The 17,585-nt window shown below is 42.6% G+C and overlaps 1 protein-coding gene across 2 annotated transcripts in view; it reads right to left on the reverse strand.

The window, feature by feature from the left end:
* The window catches only part of TRPM3 (transient receptor potential cation channel subfamily M member 3), a 717,940-nt gene that overhangs the window by 181,856 nt on the left and 518,499 nt on the right, over positions 1–17,585 (reverse strand). For both annotated transcript variants that reach the window (XM_073670333.1, XM_073670354.1), the window contains exon 12: positions 15,979–16,029. In XM_073670333.1, coding sequence (XP_073526434.1) covers positions 15,979–16,029 — 51 coding nt within the window. The remainder of the gene's footprint in view (positions 1–15,978; positions 16,030–17,585) is intronic.

The following is a 17,585-nucleotide window of genomic DNA, read 5'->3' on the forward strand; positions in this document are numbered from 1 at the left end:
AGGAGAATAAAATTTGATTGTGTTCCCATCAGTAATAACCTATAAAAGTAACATACAATATTCCAATAGGTACCATAACAATAATAATAGACCATTATTGCATCACGTATCTCATTACACACTTTCACATTGGAACGACGCCCCATTACATAGTCATAGAAGAGTAATAATTGTGATCTGACTATTAATAATGGGGCACAGAGGATGGAAGCGTCTAAAGCCGCAGTGCTTCTTCAGCATGCTCTTCTTCAGGGCAGTACACCAAAAATAGCAAAACCATTCAACTTTAGCCTTAGACTCTCTCCTCATTGAGCTTTTCTATATGACAGGCCTCACTTTTGTAAATACCACAGTAGGAATATCATTTGATATACCTGCAATTGCAAATGTGTCTATGAGGGATCCAGGCACATCACAAAGGAAATCTACTGAACAGCAGAAGTTGTGTATAATTATAGTGTATTATGATGGCAAGTCAGATGACAATTGTAATTTTATAATAGTTATAGAGGTTGGTAACTGTATCTCTATTTTAACAAATATGATGGGAGGATGATTTTGTAGAAATTACTAATATACAGTATAAGTATTATAAGTTCTCCCTCTTCCTCATAGACTGCACAGAGCTCTTGTTTATAAAATGGCTACTGATGAAAGAGCATGTGACCAGACCAGTCCATCAACCTCCTACAATTGAAACCAGCTTTGCCATGTGCAGTGTCTTTAGCTGGAAGACACAGATGAACAGCCCCTGGTCACATGTTACTCTATCAGCAGCCATTTTGTACAGAACTTCTCTCTTCTTCTCTCAAAATGGCTAGTGCTAGAGGAGCATGAGACCAGTCCTGTTTATCAGACTCTTCCAACTGAAAAACCCTGTACATGGAAAAGCTGTTTTTCAAATGGATCTGTTACAGCGAGGGTAAACTAGACAATTAATACTTAATTTTTAATAGACTTAATTAAAAAGTTTTAAGATTTTTAATAAAAAGAAGATAATTATGGTATGGACCCAAACAGAACAAACCATGTGAGGTCAGGGACCTAGATCTCCTAAAGCAGGCCGTGGTCAGTCGGGGATGATCAGTCCCGACCAGAACAATGCCTGCTACAGTGTCTAGCCAATGGGATGGACAAGAGGAAATAGCAATAAAGAGGAGTAAACCAGTATCAGTAAAGATTCTCAATGTTGTCAATGGACACACAAAGCCAGAATACTCACAGATTTAAAAAGATATATACAGTGCTAGATAACTAATAAATAAGGAACGTCCTCACCCATAAATTTGCAGAGCGTCTATGGTATCTCCAGGGAGGGGAGGCAGATCCATTTGCAGGAATGAGGCGTATAAATCTGCCCTTGTTATTTCCCTAAGAGAGCTATACTGCCCCTAACAAGCCATTACTCCTGCCCTTACAAGGACAGTCCACATCTAGCCACTGCACTGTATAACCCTGTGCTTTCCCTATAGTCCCGATGCATTTCTTCCAACCGGAGTCATCAGGGGACTTGAACTATAGCACTAATGGAGCTAGACTAATCACTAACTCAAAGAGCATGACTGTCTCCACTAATCTGGTGAAGCAACTATCAGTCATAATACAGGGTTTATATAGAGATAGGATCTAACAGAAGCATAATGCGCTAGTTTCATTGTCCAAAGAAAAGAGTAGTATGTAAATGGCCACCATTATAGATCGTTAGATTCATATATCAGGTGTCTCTAGCGCTGCACATGGCCCTAGAGTAGCATGTGGAACGCACGCCCAGAGTCTGGACCACACTTCCGCCTGTGAGGAACGCAGGAGCACTACTTCCGGTGACGCAGCATCCGATGATGTCACATCCAGCCGTACATAGCGGCCGGAGCCTGCAGTAGAACGCAAGCCTGCTAAATGATCCCTGACCTGACATGGTTCGTTCTGTTTGAGTCCATACCGTAGTTATCTTCTTTTTTTAAAATCGTAAAACTTTTTAATTAAGTCTATTAAAAGTTAAGTATTAATTGTCTATTTTACCCTCGCTCTAGCAGATCCTTTTGACTGGGTATCTGTTGTGTCTGATTGCAGTCACGTGTGCTGTTTTTCAAATGGAGAAGCAAGATTGACAGGACTGGTCATATGTTCTTCCCTCAACAGCCATTCTGTGAACTGGATTGCTGTGCAGTCTGTGAGGAAGGCAGTACTAAGAAGTGCACGTGGAGAACCTGTCATACTTATATATAGATATATATATAGAGATATATGCCACAAAATTGTGTCTCCCACAGATGTGGTAAACTTAAGATAAAGCGGCCAACCCCTTTAATCAGCAAAACTATATCTATACATCCATTGCTTTTTCCTTCCAGCATGGCAGTGAAATGCCGTAGGGAAGCTGATACGAGAACTTTTTAAATTGCATCTGCTATTGCGCTGGATCCATCTCAGAGCCGGATCAAAACCACTGTATGCTGCATTTTGTGATCTGGATATGGATACGGGAGTGCGGCACAAAGTGCACAACTTGTTCACTGGCTGGACACAACTGATATATGGGAACCCAGTCTTACAGATGCCCCTTATTAACACACATTCATCATGTTGATGGGCTTCTGGTCTTTATAAAAATGAAAAATGAAACAGCCACCATTGTACATGAAAAAAAAATGTTTTTTTTTTTTATAAGAAATTTTCTGCTCTTCTGACAATTCCTGAAAAGTAGATACAGTGGCTGTCAGTGTTGTAAAATACAGTGTCTGTCAGTGTGGTAGAAGGACTGTACCTGTCAGTGTTGTGGATACACAGTGGCTGTCAGTGTGGTAGAAGGACTCTACCTGTCAGTGTTGTGGATATACAGTGGCTGTCAGTGTTGTGGATACACAGTGGCTGTCAGTGTGGTAGAAGCACTGTACCTGTTAGTGTTGTGGATATACAGTGGCTGTCAGTGTTGTGGATACACAGTGGCTGTCAGTGTGGTAGAAGCACTGTACCTATCAGTGTTGTGAAATACAGTGTCTGTCAGTGTGGTAGAAGGACTGTACCTATCAGTGTTGTGAAATACAGTGTCTGTCAGTGTGGTAGAAGGACTGTACCTGTCAGTGTTGTGGATACACAGTGGCTGTCAGTGTGGTAGAAGGACTGTACCTGTCAGTGTTGTGGATACACAGTGGCTGTCAGTGTGGTAGAAGGACTCTACCTGTCAGTGTTGTGGATACACAGTGGCTGTCAGTGTGGTAGAAGGATGGTACCTGTCAGTGACGCGCCCCCTGGGCCGTGGGGTACTCGGTAGCCGGGCCGGTCGGTGCTGGGGAATGTCACGGTGGCAGTGACCCAGTCCGTGACCAAGGGCGGTCAATTGAAGGGAAAGTAAAAGGGAATAAAGTTTTGGGATAATAATGTTCGTGACGCCACCTGTGGTATGCGGCTATATGGAGCCGCCGCTGCGGTGCAGATCCACTGGAGCTGATGGTGACACAGCAGAGTTGGTTCAGCTCTCCACAGGCAGAGCTAAGCTCCAGGTCAGTGTAGATGATTTGTAGAGTAGATATTGTTGGCAGGGATAGTGTGGTGCAGTGCTGAGGGCGCAGGTAATGAACAGACAACACATTAATGGCAGATTCCTCTTAGCTTTATTTGCTGTTTGTCAGAGCAGACCAGGGCACGGGTACTAGCTGGTAGTGGAGGTCTGGGCAGCCTAGGAGCAAGTTGGGGATCCACCTCACCAGGTGAACTTGTAGGCCTTCCCTCTGCGCTAATCTCTTGGCCTTGCTGCTTGTAGCTATGCTGCCGCCCTCGTCCCTGAGTAAAACGTCTGTTCCTCACCCGTATGGCAGGCAGCTCGGGCCTTCCTCAAGTGTCGCTCCCACGTGGCGGTGCTGGGCCCTATGGTGCTGCTGTGCCACCGGGCATCTAGTGAGGCCAGGAGACCTGCAGTCTTCTGCCCTCCGGTTTCTGCTGCTGGGACTTCAGTGCCCCACAACCACGGACTCCAGTGTTTGGTTCACTTGCGCTTCTCTCCTCTGGGGCGAGCTTGTACACAGCTTCCCTCCCCAGGTCCTTCCTCATCGCTGTCCTGTCTTCAACTCCTCTCAACTCACTCTCACTAACCCCGCCTCCAGATTCCAGTTGCTAAGGGGAGGAGCTCCCCTTCCTGGTCTGGAGCCAGGAAAGTGTTGTATGCTGGTATTCCTGATTAAGGGACCCCTCCTTGCTTCCAGGCATGGCATCACCCCTTGTGAGGGAGGCAATGCCACTGTGGCAACCGGACTCCTGGGGTGCCACATCAGAGTTATGGATACACAGTGGCTGTCAGTGTGGTAGTAGCACTGCACCTGTCAGTATTGTGGATACACAGTGGCTGTCAGTGTGGTAGAAGCACTGCACCTGTCAGTGTTGTGGATACACAGTGGCTGTCAGTGTTGTGGATGCACAGTGTCTGTCAGTGTTGTGGATGCACAGTGGCTGTCAGTGTTGTGGATACACAGTGGCTGTCAGTGTTGTGGATACACAGTGGTTGTCAGTGTGGTAGAAGCACTGTACCCGTCAGTGTTGTGGATACACAGTGGCTATCAGTGTTGTGGATACAAAGTGGCTGTCAGTGTTGTGGATACACAGTAGCTATCAGTGTTGTGGATACACAGTGGCTGTCAGTGTTGTGGATACACAGATACACAGTGGCTGTCAGTGTGGTAGTAGCACTGCACCTGTCAGAGTTGTGGATGCACAGTGGCTGTCAGTGTTGTGGATACACAGTGGCTGTCAGTGTTGTGGATACACAGTGGCTGTCAGTGTTGTGGATACACAGTGGCTGTCAGTGTTGTGGATACACAGTGGCTGTCAGTGTTGTGGATACACAGTGGCTGTCAGTGTGGTAGAAATACTGTACCTGTCAGTGTTGTGGATGCACAATGTCTGTAAGTGTTGTGGATACACAGTGGCTGTCAGTGTTGTGGATACACAGTGGCTGTCAGTGTGGTAGAAATACTGTACCTGTCAGTGTTGTGGATACACAGTGGCTGTCAGTGTGGTAGAAGCACTGTACCTGTCAGTGTTGTGGATGCACAGTGGCTGTCAGAGTTGTGGATACACAGTTGCTGTCAGTGTGGTAGAAGCACTGTACCTGTCAGTGTTGTGGATGCACAGTGGCTGTCAGTGTTGTGGATACACAGTGGCTGTCAGTGTTGTGGATACACAGTGGCTGTCAGTGTGGTAGAAATACTGTACCTGTCAGTGTTGTGGATACACAGTGGCTGTCAGTGTGGTTGAAGCACTGTACCTGTCAGTGTTGTGGATACACAGTGGCTGTCAGTGTTGTGGATACACAGTGGCTGTCAGTGTTGTGGATACACAGTGGCTGTCAGTGTTGTGGATACACAGTGGCTGTCAGTGTGGTAGAAATACTGTACCTGTCAGTGTTGTGGATGCACAATGTCTGTAAGTGTTGTGGATACACAGTGGCTGTCAGTGTTGTGGATACACAGTGGCTGTCAGTGTGGTAGAAATACTGTACCTGTCAGTGTTGTGGATACACAGTGGCTGTCAGTGTGGTAGAAGCACTGTACCTGTCAGTGTTGTGGATGCACAGTGGCTGTCAGAGTTGTGGATACACAGTTGCTGTCAGTGTGGTAGAAGCACTGTACCTGTCAGTGTTGTGGATGCACAGTGGCTGTCAGTGTTGTGGATACACAGTGGCTGTCAGTGTTGTGGATACACAGTGGCTGTCAGTGTGGTAGAAATACTGTACCTGTCAGTGTTGTGGATACACAGTGGCTGTCAGTGTGGTAGAAGCACTGTACCTGTCAGTGTTGTGGATGCACAGTGGCTGTCAGAGTTGTGGATACACAGTTGCTGTCAGTGTGGTAGAAGCACTGTACCTGTCAGTGTTGTGGATGCACAGTGGCTGTCAGTGTTGTGGATACACAGTGGCTGTCAGTGTTGTGGATACACAGTGGCTGTCAGTGTTGTGGATACACAGTGGTTGTCAGTGTTGTGGATACACAGTGGCTGTCAGTGTTGTGGATGCACAATGTCTGTAAGTGTTGTGGATACACAGTGGCTGTCAGTGTTGTGGATACACAGTGGCTGTTAGTGTGGTAGAAATACTGTACCTGTCAGTGTTGTGGATACACAGTGGCTGTCAGTGTGGTAGAAGCACTGTACCTGTCAGTGTTGTGGATGCACAGTGGCTGTCAGAGTTGTGGATACACAGTTGCTGTCAGTGTGGTAGAAGCACTGTACCTGTCAGTGTTGTGGATACACAGTGGCTGTCAGTGTTGTGGATACACAGTGGCTGTCAGTGTGGTATAAATACTGTACCTGTCAGTGTTGTGGATGCACAGTGGCTGTCAGTGTTGTGGATACACAGTGGCTGTCAGTGTTGTGGATACACAGTGGCTGTCAGTGTGGTAGAAATACTGTACCTGTCAGTGTTGTGGATACACAGTGGCTGTCAGTGTGGTTGAAGCACTGTACCTGTCAGTGTTGTGGATACACAGTGGCTGTCAGTGTTGTGGATACACAGTGGCTGTCAGTGTTGTGGATACACAGTGGCTGTCAGTGTGGTATAAATACTGTACCTGTCAGTGTTGTGGATGCACAATGTCTGTCAGTGTTGTGGATACACAGTGGCTGTCAGTGTTGTGGATACACAGTGGCTGTCAGTGTGGTAGAAATACTGTACCTGTCAGTGTTGTGGATACACAGTGGCTGTCAGTGTGGTAGAAGCACTGTACCTGTCAGTGTTGTGGATACACAGTGGCTGTCAGTGTTGTGGATGCACAGTGGCTGTCAGTGTGGTAGAAATACTGTACCTGTCAGTGTTGTGGATGCACAATGTCTGTCAGTGTTGTGGATAGACAGTGGCTGTCAGTGTTGTGGATACACAGTGGCTGTCAGTGTGGTAGAAATACTGTACCTGTCAGTGTTGTGGATACACAGTGGCTGTCAGTGTGTTAGAAGCACTGTACCTGTCAGTGTTGTGAATGCACAGTGGCTGTCAGTGTTGTGGATACACAGTGGCTGTCAGTGTTGTGGATACACAGTGGCTGTCAGTGTTGTGGATACACAGTGGCTGTCAGTGTTGTGGATACACAGTGGCTGTCAGTGTTGTGGATACACAGTGGCTGTCAGTGTTGTGGATACACAGTGGTTGTCAGTGTTGTGGATACACAGTGGCTGTCAGTGTTGTGGATACACAGTGGCTGTCAGTGATGTGGATACACAGTGGCTGTCAGTGTTGTGGATACACAGTGTCTGTCAGTGTTGTGGATACACAGTGGCTGTCAGTGTTGTGGATACACAGTGGTTGTCAGTGTTGTCGATACACAGTGTCTGTCAGTGTTGTGGATACACAGTGGCTGTCAGTGTTGTGGATGCACAGTGTCTGTCAGTGTTGTGGATACACAGTGGCTGTCAGTGATGTGGATACACAGTGGCTGTCAGTGTTGTGGATACACAGTGGCTGTCAGTGTGGTAGAAATACTGTACCTGTCAGTGTTGTGGATGCACAATGTCTGTCAGTGTTGTGGATACACAGTGGCTGTCAGTGTTGTGGCTACACAGTGGCTGTCAGTGTGGTAGAAATACTGTACCTGTCAGTGTTGTGGATACACAGTGGCTGTCAGTGTGGTAGAAATACTGTACCTGTCAGTGTTGTGGATACACAGTGGCTGTCAGTGTGGTTGAAGCACTGTACCTGTCAGTGTTGTGGATACACAGTGGCTGTTAGTGTTGTGGATACACAGTGGCTGTCAGTGTTGTGGATACACAGTGGCTGTCAGTGTGGTATAAATACTGTACCTGTCAGTGTTGTGGATGCACAATGTCTGTCAGTGTTGTGGATACACAGTGGCTGTCAGTGTTGTGGATACACAGTGGCTGTCAGTGTGGTAGAAATACTGTACCTGTCAGTGTTGTGGATACACAGTGGCTGTCAGTGTGGTAGAAGCACTGTACCTGTCAGTGTTGTGGATACACAGTGGCTGTCAGTGTTGTGGATACACAGTGGCTGTCAGTGTTGTGGATACACAGTGGCTGTCAGTGTGGTAGAAATACTGTACCTGTCAGTGTTGTGGATGCACAATGTCTGTCAGTGTTGTGGATAGACAGTGGCTGTCAGTGTTGTGGATACACAGTGGCTGTCAGTGTGGTAGAAATACTGTACCTGTCAGTGTTGTGGATACACAGTGGCTGTCAGTGTGTTAGAAGCACTGTACCTGTCAGTGTTGTGGATGCACAGTGGCTGTCAGAGTTGTGGATACACAGTGGCTGTCAGTGTGGTAGAAGCACTGTACCTTTCAGTGTTGTGGATGCACAGTGGCTGTCAGTGTTGTGGATACACAGTGGCTGTCAGTGTTGTGGATACACAGTGGCTGTCAGTGTTGTGGATACACAGTGGCTGTCAGTGTTGTGGATACACAGTGGCTGTCAGTGTTGTGGATACACAGTGGCTGTCAGTGTTGTGGATACACAGTGGTTGTCAGTGTTGTGGATACACAGTGGCTGTCAGTGTTGTGGATACACAGTGGTTGTCAGTGATGTGGATACACAGTGGCTGTCAGTGTTGTGGATACACAGTGTCTGTCAGTGTTGTGGATACACAGTGGCTGTCAGTGTTGTAGATACACAGTGGTTGTCAGTGTTGTCGATACACAGTGTCTGTCAGTGTTGTGGATACACAGTGGCTGTCAGTGTTGTGGATGCACAGTGTCTGTCAGTGTTGTGGATACACAGTGGCTGTCAGTGATGTGGATACACAGTGGCTGTCAGTGTTGTGGATACACAGTGGCTGTCAGTGTGGTAGAAATACTGTACCTGTCAGTGTTGTGGATGCACAATGTCTGTCAGTGTTGTGGATACACAGTGGCTGTCAGTGTTGTGGCTACACAGTGGCTGTCAGTGTGGTAGAAATACTGTACCTGTCAGTGTTGTGGATACACAGTGGCTGTCAGTGTTGTGGATACACAGTGGCTGTCAGTGTGGTATAAATACTGTACCTGTCAGTGTTGTGGATACACAGTGGCTGTCAGTGTGGTAGAAGCACTGTACCTGTCAGTGTTGTGGATACACAGTGGCTGTCAGTGTTGTGGATACACAGTGGCTGTCAGTGTTGTGGATACACAGCGGCTGTCAGTGTTGTGGATACACAGTGGCTGTCAGTGTGGTAGAAATACTGTACCTGTCAGTGTTGTGGATGCACAATGTCTGTCGGTGTTGTGGATAGACAGTGGCTGTCAGTGTTGTGGATACACAGTGGCTGTCAGTGTGGTAGAAATACTGTACCTGTCAGTGTTGTGGATACACAGTGGCTGTCAGTGTGGTAGAAGCACTGTACCTGTCAGTGTTGTGGATGCACAGTGGCTGTCAGTGTTGTGGATACACAGTGGCTGTCAGTGTTGTGGATACACAGTGGCTGTCAGTGTTGTGGATACACAGTGGTTGTCAGTGTTTTGGATACACAGTGGCTGTCAGTGTTGTGGATACACAGTGGTTGTCAGTGTTGTGGATACACAGTGGCTGTCAGTGTTGTGGATGCACAGTGTCTGTCAGTGTTGTGGATACACAGTGGCTGTCAGTGTTGTGGATACACAGTGGCTGTCAGTGTTGTGGATACACAGTGGCTGTCAGTGTGGTAGAAATACTGTACCTGTCAGTGTTGTGGATGCACAATGTCTGTCAGTGTTGTGGATACACAGTGGCTGTCAGTGTTGTGGCTACACAGTGGCTGTCAGTGTGGTAGAAATACTGTACCTGTCAGTGTTGTGGATACACAGTGGCTGTCAGTGTGGTAGAAGCACTGTACCTGTCAGTGTTGTGGATACACAGTGGCTGTCAGTGTTGTGGATACACAGTGGCTGTCAGTGTTGTGGATGCACAATGTCTGTCAGTGTTGTGGATACACAGTGGCTGTCAGTGTTGTGGATACACAGTGGCTGTCAGTGTGGTAGAAATACTGTACCTGTCAGTGTTGTGGATACACAGTGGCTGTCAGTGTGGTAGAAGCACTGTACCTGTCAGTGTTGTGGATGCACAGTGGCTGTCAGAGTTGTGGATACACAGTGGCTGTCAGTGTTGTGGATACACAATGGCTGTCAGTGTTGTGGATACACAGTGGCTGTCAGTGTTGTGGATACACAGTGGTTGTCAGTATTGTGGATACACAGGGGCTGTCAGTGTTGTGGATCCACAGTGGCTGTCAGTGTTGTGGATACACAGTGGCTGTCAGTGTTGTGGATACACAGTGTCTGTCAGTGTTGTGGATACACAGTGGCTGTCAGTGTTGTGGATGCACAGTGTCTGTCAGTGTTGTGGATGCACAGTGGCTGTCAGTATGGTAGAAGGACTGTACCTGTCAGTGTTGTGGATACACAGTGGCTGTCAGTGTTGTGGATACACAGTGTTTGTCAGTGTTGTGGATACACAGTGGCTGTCAGTGTGGTAGAAGCAGTAATTGTCACTGTAGTAGCGACACTGTGTTTAAACCTGTAAAACTGGATTGTGGTTGTCTGGTATGTGTCATTGCAGCTCTTTTTGTTATGGTGGCAGTGAGGCTGGCCTGCTTATCTGGGCATTGGTTACTGTTACTCTGTGGCTTGCCGGCATTATTGAAGCCTTGATCAAGATCATTTGGGTCAAACATACATGTGCTGACTTTGTTCTCTGCTGCACGGAGAAGTAGTAGAAGAATTACTTTGGAAAAATATTTCATCTACTGAGACCTTTGGACCTTGAAGAAGGCACTGTACGTGTCGAAACGCGTAGTCCAGGGGGGGTCTCTGCGTCTATACTGCTCTGTTGTGTGGACTATGGAAAATGTTTTAATGGAATTTGAATACAAGTTATTTCTTTTAATCACCAATGGAGGAATAGCTGGAGAAATGTCTTGTAAATCTTCACATTGGATTGGCTTTGCTCCATCTCGTACTTCGTGCTCATTCGCTCCATGGTGAGGATTACATCCAGGAGTTCACATAAGGTGGAGAGCTGACTTGCATTTTTATGCACTTTTCTATATCTACTGAGACGTAATTATATTTTTGTGGAAAACATACATGAAGTTACACATGACAATAATTCTTCCCTGATAAAGGGGTTGTGTGGGCTCAGAACAAAAGTCCACAATCACTCTATGTGATTGCAGACTGCTGAATCATGACAGTGTGCGGTGCACACACTGTCACTATTCCCCAGTATTCCCAGTACAAGCAGGTAGTCACATGACCACAAGTATGCAACTTACATATACACGGCCTTGTGACCGCCTTCTTGCATCGGGAATATCGGCAGGTATACGGTTCACATACACCTTGTCATTGTTGATTGCTTTTACGCTTTTTCATAAAAAATGTTTACTAAGTACCTGACGTTTTTACCTGTATAGCAATAGTGGAATCCATGTATTCAACAATCGTATTGTGCTAACGTACAGTGTATGTATATATGCTGGCAGTGTGCAGTCACATAGAGTGACATTTATTGTGGGCCTGGACGACCCCTTTAGTAAGCCGTATTTATATAAATATGAAGACCCCTTATAATGTCCATGACTGAATGTAATGTACGGCCTTGACATGAGGCTCGTGATAAGTTGACCACTACTGGTTTAATACTACTTTTCCTTCAAGACCAGAAACCATTAAGTGTGACAAGTATGCAATAAAAGGGACATCTGAAAGATTTCTTCACATCCAGGTTCAAATATATTCTGTATCAATACGGCAGCAGCCTGCAATATGCGAGCTAACAAAGCGCATAGATGCTCACTTCCATCTATGTCTATTCAATGAAGTGCACATTGAAATTAATATTTGATAATGTTTTGAGGAAGGATAAAACTATAGGACATTTTCAGCTTTTCCCAATGGTATTTATCCTAAATATATAGAAGATGAGACAAAACCAAGATCTGAACTAAGCTAAGCCTGACAACTGAACTCATGGCTGTGGCTTATCTTATCATGTGAATATATTAAGTAATAGGTGAATCCTAATGTCAGCAGCCCAAATCCTATGCGCCTCTTCTATGAAATATTTAGACGCACAGACTAGATTTCTAAGACCTGCAATCAGGCATTCAGTAATCTCTGAATCATGACTGTGACTCATGTAGCTCAGCGGATTAGAGGAGCAGAAGCCTGGAAACAGCTTTGGCCCATAACGCGGACACTTCTTTATTCTGTTTTATCTTGGGCAGTTCTGAAAATCACAGCAATTGTCTGACCGAGCTCTCAGCATCTCTTATGATCGCCTCTTTGCCCTTGGAGCTTGGTTTCTACTAATGGATAGATTTTTGGAGAACAATATTAACTTCAAGAAACCTGCTAAATTGGCAAAGATATATATTTAAATATTAATATTACACTAATTAAAAATCTCACTAGTGTGAATTCTCTGAAAATGCCTTTACATGTGGTTTCATCTCAAACTATTTATATGAAATTAAATGGTTTATCCATTTTTTAAAGATTGATAGGCCATTAATATTGGATTGGTTGGGGGCTCACCACCAAAAGTTTCTATGAGCCGTTGATCACCGTTGAATGCGGCACCCCATTCATTGTTCAATGAATTTCAAACATCTGGATAATCCCCTTAATTTACTTACACTTCAACAAATACTACTAAAAGAGTGTGTATATATATATATATATATATATATATATATATATATATATATATGTGTATATATATATATATATATATATATATACATATATGCACACATATACAGTATATTGTCACAACTGACAAAAATATGTGACCATTGGTACCACTGTCTCATAATATATTCTAGGCAGAACCAGGCAGTTTGTGGCAAGGGTAGAAATCTATCTTTCTCACAAGGTCAAAGCCCTTTTTGAAGATCTTGTGCCCGAAAGAACAAGTTTGTAAGGTTTCTGTGGGGTGTGCCCTGTGTAAGACATATGCACCCATTAAGCTCTATGACTTATTGTGGTTCCATGTGACCGACTCACATGGTGCCAGCTTCAATCTCCCAAAATTTTATTGAGCAGAGGTAGTGATGACTATTGCCAATATGCAAATAGCTTTACTTAAAGGGATTGTCCCAACAATGCAGGGTTTCATCTATCAACAGGATAAGTGATAAGGATTGGTGGGGGTCCTACCACTGGATAGGTGATAACTTGCTAAGCAGAATAACCCCTCTAACTACACAAGAGAATACTTGTGTTCTATTAGTAATATACTAACATATTGCAGTTATTTAAATATTAATCTATTAAATAAAACATTGAGTTTTAATAAATATTCTTGTCAGCTGTCTGTTATGACAATGTACATATGCATACATGTGTATATAAAACAATATATATATGTATATATATACATACTGTATATATGCACATATATATATATTTAGTAGTGTCAATATGGATATTTGGCTTTATATATATATCTATAAATATATATACATATGTCTATATATACAGATATATATGTATATATCACTATATCTATATAGCTAAATATCTAATATATATATATATATACACACTGTATATATGTGTGTTTTCACATGTCAAAATAGAAATCCTCATTGACACTATCCACATCTACATAGCACACACAGTAATTCTGAATCTATATTTACATCTGAGATTTGTGAATATCACAGTTCTTTGACAGACCATATGCATTACTGACAATTGGAAGTAAATATAGAATGAAAGTATCGGGATTGTAGATCCTGGATCTCGTTGTCATTTCATTTGCACACTTGACTTTTCTTACACTGAAAGAACTGACGATTTCTTCACAAATCGTGTTTGCTGATGCAAGTAACAACTTTGTAATAAGCTTCTAACTCAGCTGAACAAAAAATCTACAGTATAATTTGATGGTGAATATGTCCAACACATGAAAGTATGTATCAAGATTTTACTTTGCACGTGTTCATTCTTTCTGGAGCATGATCCAGTCCTAGCCAATCCAGTAGCAGTTTCCTCCTATATTATTTTATTCTGCAGAAAGTTTATGTTTGCTATTTTTATTATTTTATAATAATCTAATAATATAGCTCAGCCAATCAGGAGGGACTATCATAACCTTCATAAAATCCTGGGCAAGGAATGCAGCAAACATTTTTGGGCTGATTTAAAATAGTGAAAGGACGTCAAAACTCACAGCTCAACCGAAGGGAAAGGAAGAGAAAGCCCTAAAATACTGGACAAATATTCCAGACAGTAATTTGCTGTACAATTGGAGCAGGGAAGAGGATGAGTGTAGTAGTCCATGAATAATACAGAGAATTAATTGATAGGGGAAGGAGAGCAGAGAAGTGCTAGCAGCAGTGCCAGTCTCAGTGTGATTGATCAGTGATATGGAATCTGTCCTACTGCATTTGAATTACGATTATACATTTTTTTCTTCATTCTTAATTCATTGTTTTTTTGCACATATATCTGTCTACCTAGCTAGCATTTACTTTTATTTTTTTTGCTAAGTTTGAATAATTGGGGGGTTGAAAAGACTGTAAAATGTTGATTATAGTGTTGTACAATAGGTATGGTAAAATAAAAAGTCGCAATGGCAATGGACGGGGTAGTGTAAAAGAAAAAAGCACCCATACCATGGCTATGAATGTGGGATTCGCCTGTAGTAGCAGAGGCACCCTCACCACAATTTGTACCAGCTGTCTTGGCAGTAGTACTACCAAGCACAGACCACAATTGGTCTCCTTTGTCCCGGGCAAGTGTATAAGTGGTGAGGAAGCAGAGGGCATTAAGAAATATATAGCTCATCATTTGTCTCGGTCACAGCAGGATGATGATACCTCTGACAGCGACACCATCAGTTTGAGTCAGTATTCTGCAAAGAATGATCTGCCTGCTCACTAATGACTAAAAGGGACAATATTATTGGACAATTTTAATGGAAAGTTTGTCAGTGGGTTGTGTTTTTTATTGCATGAAAAACAAGTTCATCAAGCGATGAAAATGAGGAACGAATAAAACTTCACATTTATTTACAAACTTTAAAATCTGGTATTTTCGGCAAACCAATGATAATCCAGTAAACCAACTCATTGGTTTACTGGATTATCTGTGGTTTGAAGAAAATACTGGATTTTAAAGTTTGTAAGGAACTGTGAAATTTTATATGTACCTTATTTTCATCACTGGAAAATCTTGTTTTTCCTGCATTTCAATATCGACCCGGACTAGGGCGGTTCTGTTCGGTGTCCTGTCCCAAATAGATGTGGCGAGCTGACTCTCCCCTTTCCTTTCCCGGCTGTTCATGCATTTGTGTTTTTTAATAGGCTCTTGTTTACTACTGTATACCCTCTGTTTCTATAGTGAGGTCCTTTGGACATTACTAAACCTGGGTTTGTATTAAAGTGCTTGAAAAGGGTTGGATAAAGTCGTAGGAGACCTCAGAGTGTTACACACGTCTTTTCGGGGCAATTGGAGGCTTTGTAGTATTGCAATTCATGGTGAATTGATTTTCTGCAAATCAATTTTCTGGAAAAAGTTTGTCAAACCTGGCAAATTCAAATTTCAATACATTCGAACATCTGTACAGCTGACTCATTTCATTAAAAAAATATGCATGAGCTATATCAATAAATGGATACATAGTGAACAGGAAACACTACTTTTTCTATAAAATGCTGTCCTGTGGCACATAAAGTGAGAAGAAATAGAGTACTCCCCTCCCTACTATTAATAATAATGTTGTTAATAATAATAATTATTATTATTATAATTATTATTATTATTCACTTTGAAGGTTCGTAACCTGACTAAATGCACTTGGCAGTGACCATATTATTTAATTTTTTCTTTTTTTTTAATCTTGATACATACAGTAATAACAACAAGATGTATATGGGCGGTAGTGGTAGTAAAGTGCGGCGAAAATATGGTAAATAATACTAACACTTGGAAGAAAAGCTCATGCAAAATAAGAGAGTTACTAAGATCTAAGAATGAATGGAGAATAAAAGTTACCTCTTCTTTTTGTGGTATCTATTCTTACCTTTTTAACATCCCTGACCAAATGGTATAAGGTATTTGATGGCCCATGTCTCTGAAAGATGGAAAAAAGTGAAAAAAAGTACTGAAATTAGTTTAGTAGCATTAGTAATCGTGCACATTGCCCTCACCTTACAATACATAGCTGCTCTCAAATCAAAGTAAATGAGCAAGGCAAGGTATTGAATAGAAAATCCTATATAGCTGGTCAAATAGAACTTTAATTTACAGAAAAGTCAAGTTTTGCCCCTTATCCATTTTCTTCTTTTTTTTCCAATGTGTCACAGTTTAATGTTTCCAATTACACATCTTATTGTAATTTAAAATAAAAAAAAAAAAACAGGAGGAAACACAAAATGCAGCTTTTAAATAATCATCGCATTTATTGAAAATTAAAATGTATTCAAAACCTGTGTTATCTTTATGAAAAAAATAATTGCCCTCTTAAAGGGAACCTATTAGTCAATTTGTGCTGCCCAAACCACTGGCAGCATGAATTAGAGCCTAACTGCACAATTAAAGCCCGGTATGTAGTTCCGTGAAACGCGTTAGCGTTTCAGAGAAAACATAGTTTAAAGATTCGGCCAGGAACCACAAAATGAGACTAGTCCGGTGCTGCCTCCGTCTTCTCCCAGCACTGCTCTAGTCGATTGATAGGTCACCCCCAAGTGTGTACATTTTTAACCCGCTACCAAGATTTAGCTCTAAATGCAATATGCTAATAGCAAATCCTAGAAAATATCACACCTTGGTTCACAATGTTGTGGAAAAAGAAAAGAGGTCTTAGAATCTGATTTATAAATGTGTTTAATTTTTGAGTTATGGATTTACCTTCACGTACCCTGCTGCTATATTACACATTGGATTTGCTAGGCTTGTATAAATCACTGATATTGTAATGCACTACACCTGGGGACACGTACAAGGCAAAGAAACAGATTATTTATAACAAAGATGCTCAGAAGGCTTGTGTTAGGGTTCTCAGCCATTGTGATCTACAAGAGACGTAAGGTCGCAAAAATACATGCAGCCGAATAGGAAACAGAGGCAATCACTTGTATTTGTCACGTTTGATAGGAATTCATTATCCTGAATAAAAATGAATAATTTATAAGGAGTGAGCTTCAGAGGATAACAAGGGATTATTATTTTTTTATTGTTCTATCTTGCAGGTATTTCTATGCACTTAAGGGCAAATATGGATAAATGTGGATGGGGTATAGGGCTTTTTGGAGCAGCCTGGAAAGTTCTTATGATTTTATAAAAAAAAAGATCCTCCATTCTCGTGTCTCACTTGTATTGACGCTTAGTCATCATATCGTACTGACTTAGACATTGTTCACACGGTGCGTTTTCGCAATGTTTTTTCAGCAACCAAAACCTGCTCTCTTTGCAATAAAAATGTTGCGTTCAAAACACCAGTTTTTCAGCGTTTTGGGGGATTTTTGTTTTCTGACTTTTTTTGGTGCAGATTACTTGTGTGATTTGTCTATAGTACATGTTTTATAAAGTTAGTTTTATGTACCATGAAAGGCTGAAAAAAAACCCGCTTAGTTACATTTCCTTATTACTTTTTATGGGTGAAGAAACGCTGCTAAAACGCTGAAAGAA

Source organism: Phyllobates terribilis, unplaced genomic scaffold (genome assembly GCF_046119375.1).
Source record: "Phyllobates terribilis strain yellow unplaced genomic scaffold, ASM4611937v1 Scaffold_1__5_contigs__length_1240528914, whole genome shotgun sequence".
Lineage (NCBI taxonomy): Eukaryota > Metazoa > Chordata > Amphibia > Anura > Dendrobatidae > Phyllobates > Phyllobates terribilis.